Raw genomic sequence first — 10,000 nt, forward strand, 5'->3', positions numbered from 1 at the left:
GCGTGTATTTTCAATGTACGTTCAAGTTTAAGAAGGGGTTCAAAACAAGACAATTTGTGCACAGAGCAGCATTGGTGAGGGAGGGACAGACACAGACAGAGCGAGAGAGTTATGATAAACATGCAGGTGTCGCCAGCCTCTGATTACATGTTTTATTATCTATAGCAGGGGTGTCAAATGTGTGCCCCGGAGGCCATTTGTGGCACACACCTAATGTTTTAAAGGCCCAAGGCACATTCTAAAAATACTATTAAAATAAACAAAAACATAAACAAAAGTGAAATAAAAAAGCTTAAAGGCTAAATGTAATTTAGAAAAAGTTGCAACATTGTGTAATTAACAAAGCTGTTTTTTTCTTTCAAGCTGTCATTGCTCAAAACATAATATTGAATCAAAATCAATGTTATGAATTATTGACCCATCCAAGTTTCCGATTACTTCACATCAAAATATTTTTGGTGGAAGATTTAGCAAATTTGTTAAATAAATAATCAAAATTTTTAATTTTTAATTTTTTTTACTGTACCGAAAATGAACCGAACCGTGACCTCTGAACCGAGGTACGTACCGAAACCAAAATTTTTGTGTACCGTTACAGCCCATATATATATATATATATATATATATATATATATATATATATATATATATACACACACACACACACATCTATATATGTCCATTCATACCTGTATATATTAATGTTAAAATATATATAATGCGTTGTTTTTTAAAATAAAAAGTATCAAAATGGCCCCCACATGTTTTGATGTTTCAGTGTGTGGCCCTCAGTGGAAAAATATTGGACAGGCGTGATTGGCAAGAATATTCCGGACTTTAGACGTTGGTATGGCTATTTCCTCCTTATTCATGTTGACCTGTGGTCGCCTGAGTAAAGAATGTGGGAGCCCCCGGAGCTTCTCACCTGCAGGATGCTTGTAGGTAGCTCCTCCAGGTTCTCCTGGACGTGGACGGTGTAAGGAGAGAGCTCAAAGGCGGGCGGGCAGTCGTTGACGTCCAGCACCACGATGTTGACTGTCGCCCGGTCCACTCTGGGACTGCTCCCGCGGTCCGAAGCTTGGACGGTCAGCGAGTACGACGGCCGGGCCTCGCGGTCCAGCTGCTTGGCCACCGAGACCATGCCCGTGACCGAGTCCACCCTGAAGTCTCCGTTGGCGTTCCCCTCCGAGACGGAGAAGCGGATCTGTCCATTGGTGCCTTCGTCCGCGTCGCTGGCAGACAGCTGGAGGATGTCGGTCCCGGTCAGGGTGTCCTCCCGGATCTCCGTGTCGTAAATGTTCTGCGAGAAGGCCGGCGTGTTGTCGTTGACGTCCAGCACCAGCATGGTGACGTTCATGGTGGACGACAGAGGCGGCGTGCCTTTATCGCTCGCCACTACCGTCAGCGTGTAGTTGGACAGCTCCTCTCGGTCCAGTTCTCCCATCAGCCGGACGTCGCCGTCGATGTTACCGATGCTGAACTTGTTACCCCAGGGCCCTCGGAGCGAGTACTCCACGTAGCTGTTGGGCCCGCTGTCGGCGTCCGTGGCCTGCGCCGTGAAGACCACCGTGTCCACCGGCGTGTTCTCCTGAATGTACGTCCTCTTCTGGGAGGTGAACGTCGGCGGACAGTCGTTGACGTCCAGGAGGATGACCGACACCTGGGCGGTGCTGGTGAAGCGGGTCGCCGGGGGCGGAGCCAGGTCGTTGACGGTGACCATCAGGTTGTAAAAGGACTGCGTCTCTCGGTCCAAGGCCTTGCGGGTCCGGAGGACGCCCTCTTTGGATATGAGGAAGTGGGCCTGGGGATCGCCGGACGCTATCTTGTAGAGAAGTTGTGCGTTGGGACCTGGAAGACACGACACAGGTGGGTTTCCTTGGGAAACTTTCAAAAGTCACATAAAACCTGGACTGGGACAGGACCAGGTTTCTAACTCGGAAAAGAGCAGACAGGAAAGCACTGACGTGACACAAAGTTGTTTGTTTCCTGTTTGCAAACATGGCGTTTCACTTTGTCCACAATTTTAATCTCAGCTCAACTTCCTGTTTATCTGTTCAAGATCCTTGAACATTTTTGAGATGTCATGAAGACACAAAAAAACCCTCCTTCCTCTTGGACTTGATTCCAACTCAGACCCGCCCCTGGCGAAGTGTGCCATCCCGTGTATACGCCCGCAGGCTTCGCTACACATCCTAAATACAGTTCTGACAACTATGGAGAGTTTCAACTTTGTTGTAGTTTGCTAACCTACATAGCATGATGTTCAAATGTACTGCTAGCATGTAGCTCACATCGTAAAATGTAATGTTAACATGTAGCTAACCTCGCATGATGACAAAATGCAATGTTAGCGTGTGGCTAACCTAGCATTAAGGTAAAATGTTCTGTTAGCATGTAGCTCATATAACTATACTGGCACTGCTAACACTGGTGTCCTCCTGTCCCACTCCTTAATGTACAATACATTTTATTCTATTGTTTTTCATACAAACCCCGTTTCCATATGAGTTGTGAAATGGTGTTAGATGTAAATATAAACAGAATACAATGATTTGCAAATCCTTTTCAAGCCATATTCAGTTGAATATGCTACAAAGACAACATATTTGATCTTCAAACTCATAAACTTTTATTTTTTTTGCAAATAATCATTAACTTCTGAATTTGATGCCGGCAACACGTGACAAAGAAGTTGGGAAAGGTGGGAATAAATACTGATTAAGTTGAGGAATGCTCATCAAACACTTATTTGGAACATCCCACAGGTGTGCAGGCTAATTGGGAACAGGTGGGTGCCATGATTGGCTATAAAAGCAGCTTCCATGAAATGCTAAGTCATTCACAAGAAAGGATGGGGCGAGGTACACCCCTTTGTCCACAACTGCGTGAGCAAATAGTCAAACAGTTTAAGAACAACATTTCTCAAAGTGACATTGCAAGAAATTTAGGGATTTCAACATCTACGCTCCATAATATCATCAAAAGGTTCAGAGAATCTGGAGAAATCACTGCACGTAAGCAGCATGGCCGGAAACCAACATTGAATGACCGTGACCTTCGATTCCTCAGATGGCACTGTATCAAAAACCGACATCAACCTCTAAAGGATATCACCACATGGGCTCAGGAACACTTCAGAAAACCACTGTCAGTAAATACAGTTCGCCGCTACATCTGTAAGTGCAAGTTAAAGCTCTACTATGCAAAGCGAAAGCCATTTATCAACAACATCCAGAAACGTCGCCGACTTCTCTGGGCCCAAGATCATCTAAGAAGGACTGATGCAAAGTTGAAAAGTGTTCTTTGGTCTGACAAGTCCACATTTCAAATTGTTTTTGGAAATATTCGACATCGTGTCATTCGGACCAAAGGGGAAGTGAACCATCCAGACTGTTATAGACGCAAAGTGTAAAAGTCAGCATGTGTGATGGTATGGGGGTGCATTAGTGCCCAAGGCATGGGTAACTTACACATCTGTGAAGGCACCATTAATGCTGAAAGGTACATACAGGTTTTGGAACAACATATGCTGCCATCTAAGCGCCGTCTTTTTCATGGACGCCCCTGCTTATTTCAGTGAGACAATGCCAAGCCACATTCAGCACGTGTTACAACAGCGTGGCTTCGTAAAAAAAAGAGTGTGGTTACTTTCCTGGCCTGCCTGCAGTCAAGACCTGTCTCCCATGGAAAATGTGTGGCGCATTATGAAGCGTAAAATAGGACAGCGGAGAACCCGGACTGTTGAAGGACTGAAGCTCTACATAAAACCAGAATGGGAAAGAATTCCACTTTCAAAGCTTCAACAATTAGTTTCCTCAGTTCCCAAACGTTTATTGAGTGTTGTTAAAAGAAAAGGTGATGTAACACAGTGGTGAACATGCCCTTTCCCAACTACTTTGGCACGTGTTGCAGCCATGAAATTATAAGTGAATTATTATTTGCCAAAAAAAAGATCAAGTTTATGAGTTTGAACATGAAATATGTTGTCTTTGTAGCATATTCAACTGAATATGGCTTGAAAAGGATTTGCAAATCATTGTATTCTGTTTATATTTACATCTAACACAATCTCCCAACTCATACGTAAATGGGGTTGGTACAACAGTTATTTTTGAAAGGCATGCTACATGTTAAAATGGTGATGTTTTGAAGGGACCAATCACCATTGAAATTGATTTTAATATATTTCAACGGGCATTGGTGTACCCCGCCTTCTGCCCGAATGTAGCTGAGGTAGGCTCCGGCACCCTTGCGACCCCGAACGGGACAAGCGGTAGAAGATGGATGGATGGGTGGATTATATTTTAAAGTATGAGCTGTGTGATGAATTAAAATGGTATCCAGCGAGTGCCACTGACACACAATGTAAGTGACATAATGGCGGTGATATGAGGGCACACTACACTACACAAGTAGTTGTTGAAGAGTAACAAGGAAGATATCCAACATCTGGACATGAGGGCTGACTGCCTGCTAGCTTAAATTGAGTTTCTACTTTGCTCCCAGGCTTAAATCTGCAGAATTACCTCAACTTGGTCGCTAAATTTGATTTGGAGAAGCCGACCTCCTGTCTGGGTTCACCTTGGAACTCGTGCTATTGAACTGCAAACAAAGCTGCCGGTGTTTTTAGTCAGACCTTGGATTAAAAACAGTATTGTGAAGGTTTCCTGGCATCCATTGTTCCGCGTGACAGTGTCAGATATGCCAAAGCGGCCGTGAAATTGTCGCTAAATGCATTATCCACTTCCATTTCCACAAATTGTGCACGCCGTCGAAGATGCAATCTTGTCACCAGCTACGTGAGACCCACAAGGTCCAGCAGCATCATTTAACATTCTATCTCAGGGCTGTCCAAAGTGCGGCCCAGGGCTCATTTTGATGGATATTCGAATATAAAAGTGGAATAAAACAGCAAACAGGATCATTAATTTAATGATAAAAGGTTACAATGTTAATTCTAATAACACAAAGCTGCCATGTAGGCTGTTTTATTTTTCTTTAAAACGTTGCTCTAAAAATATTAAAGAATCAAAATCAATGTTATGAATTACTGACTTATTTAAAGTTCCAAATACTTCACGACATCGGGCTAAATAATTGCATATGTTGTGTTTAAGCCACAAAAAGCAGGGTTTTCACTGACTAAAAGAACATAAAACACATTAAAAAAACAACAATGTATCGTCAGATGGACCTAAAGTTGATCGAGAGATTTACTGTAAATGTTGAATAAAAAATAAAAAAGATAATGATGTGACTTAGTTTGAATCCAGGAACTTTAGAGGGATTTTTTTAACTGCCTAAGCTCAAAAAATATTAATGAATTAAAATCAGTGTTGTAATGCATTATTGACCTATTGAAGGCTCCGACTACTTCACATTAAATATTTCACTTTGAAATTTGGGGGGGGGGGGGGGGGGGAATATTGCATATATTTTGTGTTTACCATAAAAAACTGTTTTTAAAAAAAAAATGTTTTTAATGTTTTGGGGGTTTTTTTAATAATAAAAAAATTGACAGACAGATTTAAAGCTAATTTTAAAATGTTAGTGTTAAAAGTTAAAAAAATAAATAACAATTATTTCTTATTTTGAAAGGAGCACTTTCGGATCCTAAAGAATTTGTGTTTTTTGAAAACAAGGAAAACACTGTCAAAGCTCAAAAAATAATAACTCATTAAAATCAATATTGTTATAAATTATTATTTTTAATAAATTGTATACATTTTTTTTTTTAATTTGGGTATTTATTGTTGTGTTTGCCATATAAAACAGTGTTTCTTTGACAAAAGTGTTGTGTGTTTAACAAAAAAGTTTTTTCTTTAACAAAATTGTTTGCCGTAAAAAACAGGTTTCCTTTAACAAAATTGTTGTTTGCCCAAAAAAAAAAAAAATGTTTTTCTTTAACAAAATTGTTGTGTTTGCCATAAAAAAATGGTTTTCTTTAGCAACATTTTTGTGTGTTTGCCATAAAAATAGCAGGTAATGGTTTTCTTTAGCAACATTGTTGTGTGTTTGCCATAAAAAATAACAGGTTTTCTTTAACAAAATTGTTGCTTGCCATAAAAAAAATATATATATATTTCTTTAGCTAACTTTTTGCGTTTGCCGTAAAAAAAAAACAGGTTTTCTTTAAAAAAAAAATTGTTGTTTTTGCCCCAAAAAAAACTGTTTTTCTCTACCAAAAAATTTGTATTTTCCGTAAAAAACGGGTTTTCTTTAACAAACTTGTTGTTTGCCGTAAAAACACGGGTTTTCTTTAACAAAACATGTTTATATACTTATTATTGGCAGATAAACCTCAAGTTCATTGAGATTTAAGCGTTGTATAAAAATTAAAAATAAATAAAAAGAAGATATGACTTATTTTTTATGTTTTTATGACTGAGATCCTTTTGGGTCCCTGGGAACAAACTGGAAGGGGGCTGTAAAAGTAACAAAATCACTATATATGTATTTGTAAAAAGCAATCCAAATGGCGGCCGCCTCAGTGTTTGGGCAGCCCTGCTCTGTATGATCTATAATGTCTGACCTCCACCCGTCGCTGATGTGGAAAAGAAGCGCACCTTCCCACACTGCAGGGGTGCTATTTACACTACACAAGTGACCTCTTATCAAAGGCATGAGTGCTGTTTCCGCCCCAGTTCACACACAAAGAGCCAGGCGCTCAAAGGGGCGGGGCTTAGGAAGCGCCAACAATGGCCGTGTTTTATTTTGCTCGTGGAAGGCGGCCATGCTGAATGTAGGTCACAACTTTAGAGAAGCATGGGAAGTTGTTTACCTGATGTTCATCACATGACCTGCGTGCTACACTCTCTGTACAGCTAGTGCGTAACGTGATGTACGGGACAGGTGCTATTGATAAACACAGATTCAGCACTTCCATTACTATTACTTCTCTTTAAAGTGGAATGATCAAGAAACACTCTTTGATTACCGCACTTCCATAAACTCAGTGATACCGAGTTGCTAGCTAGCACCTTGATTGCTAGCTGTCAGACAGCAGGTAGTCTGTAAATTGTTAGCTAGCAGCGTGCATGCTGATTGCCAAAAGTTGGGAAGGAACACACGACATTTACTACGTTACAGGCACTTAAGTCACTTTATGGGAAAAATTGTACTTGTCAGAGTCGTTTTAATGATAGATGGATGGATGGATGGATGGATGGATGGATGGATGGATAGATGGATAGATGGATAGATGGATAGATGGATAGATGGATAGATAGATAGATAGATAGATAGATAGATAGATAGATAGATAGATAGATAGATAGATAGATAGATAGATAGATAGATAGATAGATAGATAAAGAGATAGATAGATAGATAGATAGATAGATAGATAGATAGATAGATAGATAGATAGACAGTACTTTATTGATTCCTTCAGGAGAGTTCCCTCAGGAAAAAAATGCGACATACTTTTTACTTTTACGAAGAAACGCTACTTTTTCTCCGTTACATTGAGTTTCAGTCCGATCGTTACATTTATTTACATCACAAGTATTCATAATCTATTAATTGAGGCTTGCAAAGTATTGATCGGTCAGCGAGCCTTCTTTCACATGACTCTGGAATATTTAAAATGTATTTTTTTAAAAATAGGCCGGAGATCTGAAAAGACATTTCTATTCAACAAGAAAGTTAAATAAGACACATGTCGTATGTGTGTGACAATCTTTGGTACTTTACTTTACTTTGTGGGACATCTGGACTTCCTTCACAGGCAAACTTCTGAGAGGACATCCAACTACACAACATCATCATCAAGTCAGCAAAGCTGCCATGTTACTTCTTATTTTAAAAATCAAACAATCATAACTAATACATCTAATACATACCTACTCAGTGGTCTAATGGTTAGAGTGTCCGCCCTGAGATGGGTAGGTTGTGAGTTCAAACCCCGGCTGAGTCATACCAAAGACTATAAAAATGGGAGCCATTACCTCCCTGCTTGGCACTCAGCATCAAGGCTTGGAATTGGGGGTTAAATCACCTTAAATGATTCCCAGGCGCGGCCATCGCTGCTGCTCACTGCTCCCCTCACCTCCCAGGGGGTGAGCAAGGGGATGGGTCAAAATAATTTCACCACACCTAGTGTGTGTGTGACAATCTCTGGTACTTTAACTTTAACATAACATAGGAGTCCTTGCTTGAAGCTTATTTTGTTTGCTTTGCAAAGAGAATGTATACATAATAATACATAAATAACAGAAATATGTCCTAAGCTCCAGTCAACGCCTTGACTGCGCCTAGAAATTCTGTCCATAAAAGTTATGAACAGAATGGGTGACAAAGGACAGCCTTGGCGGAGTCCAACCCTCACTGGAAATGTGTCCCACTTACTGCCGGCAATGCGGACCAAGCTCTGGCACTGATCATACAGGGAGTGGACCGCCACAATAAGACAGTCCCATACCCCATAGTCTCTGAGCACTCCCCACAGGACTTCCCGAGGGACACGGTCCAATGCCTTCTCCAAGTCCAAAGCACATGTAGACCGCTTGGGCAAACTCCCATGCACCCTCAAGAACCCTGCCGAGAGTATAGAGCTGGTCCACGGTTCCACAACCAGGACGAAAACCACAATTCCTCCTGAATCCGAGGTTCGACTATCCGGCGTGCCAAGTCTAGTAAAAACTGCTCCCGGGTAAACTTGTAAACTCTGCCCCTCCTGCTAAAACACTGATATATCGTAAACTCCGCCCCTCTCACTGCTATATCGTAAACTCCGCCCCTCTCACTGCTATATCGTAAACTCCGCCCATCTCACTACTGTATCGTAAACTCCGCCCATCTCACTACTGTATCGTAAACTCCGCCCATCTCACTACTGTATTGTAAACTCCGCCCCTCTCACTGCTATATCGTAAACTCCGCCCCTCTCACTGCTATATCGTAAACTCCGCCCATCTCACTATTGTATCGTAAACTCCGCCCCTCTCACTGCTATATTGTTAACTTCGCCTCTCTCACTGCTATATCATAAACTCCGCCTCTCTCATTGCTATATTGTCATTAACTCCACCCCTCTCACTGCTATATATTAGACGCCCCCCCTCTCACTGATATATCGTTAACTCCGCCCCTCTCATGGCTATATCATAAACTCCGCCCTCTCACTGCTATACTGTTAACTCCGCCCCTCTCACTGCTATACTGTTAACTCCGCCCCTCTTACTGCTATATCATAAACTCCGCCCCTCTCACTGCTATATTGTTAATTCCCCCTGTCTTACTTCTATATTGTTAACTCCGCCTCTCTCACTGCTATATTGTTAACTCCGCCTCTCTCACTGTTGTATCGTTAACTCCGCCCCTCTTACTGCTATATCATAAACTCCGCCCCTCTCACGGCTATATTGTTAACTCCGCCTCTCTCACTGCTATATCGTTAACTCCACCTCTCTCACTGCTGTATCGTTAACTCCGCCTCTCTCTTTGCTATATCGTTAACTCCGCCTCTCTCACTGCTGTATCGTTAACTCCGCCCCTCTCACTGCTATATTGTTAACTCCGCCTCTCTCTTTGCTATATTGTTAACTCCGCCTCTCTCTTTGCTATATCGTCAACTCCGCCTCTCTCTTTGCTGTATCGTTAACTCCGCCTCTCTCACTGCTGTATCATTAACTCCGCCCCTCTCACTGGTATATTGTTAACTCCGCCCCCTCTCTATATATCTAGGAGAAAAAGAAGCAAAACCGAAAAATTAAAAAACCTTTGAAACACAAAACGAATAAAAGTGTCCAAAAACATGAATGTTGGCGTTGAAAATACGCACCAAAAATATAATATTTATTTGCTGCCAAAATAAATTTCAATTAATTTTTGGAGGGCAAATCTTACTGGCAGTGTTGTGTCTGTGAAGATATATAGAAGCTGAAGTAGGTGAGTATGTGATAAAGTAGACAGCTACTTGTTTACTAAGTGTCACAATGTTACCTAAGAAGAAAGTAGATGTGTTTGTTTACTAAGTGTCACAATGTTACCTAAGAAG

The 10,000-nt window shown here is 41.3% G+C and overlaps 1 protein-coding gene across 1 annotated transcript in view; it reads right to left on the reverse strand.

The window, feature by feature from the left end:
- Positions 1–10,000, reverse strand: part of fat4 (FAT atypical cadherin 4) — a 273,279-nt gene that overhangs the window by 111,451 nt on the left and 151,828 nt on the right. The window contains exon 5 of the mRNA XM_061891946.1: positions 926–1,848. Coding sequence (XP_061747930.1) covers positions 926–1,848 — 923 coding nt within the window. The remainder of the gene's footprint in view (positions 1–925; positions 1,849–10,000) is intronic.

Source organism: Nerophis ophidion, linkage group LG29 (genome assembly GCF_033978795.1).
Source record: "Nerophis ophidion isolate RoL-2023_Sa linkage group LG29, RoL_Noph_v1.0, whole genome shotgun sequence".
In the NCBI taxonomy this organism is placed as follows: Eukaryota; Metazoa; Chordata; class Actinopteri; order Syngnathiformes; family Syngnathidae; genus Nerophis; species Nerophis ophidion.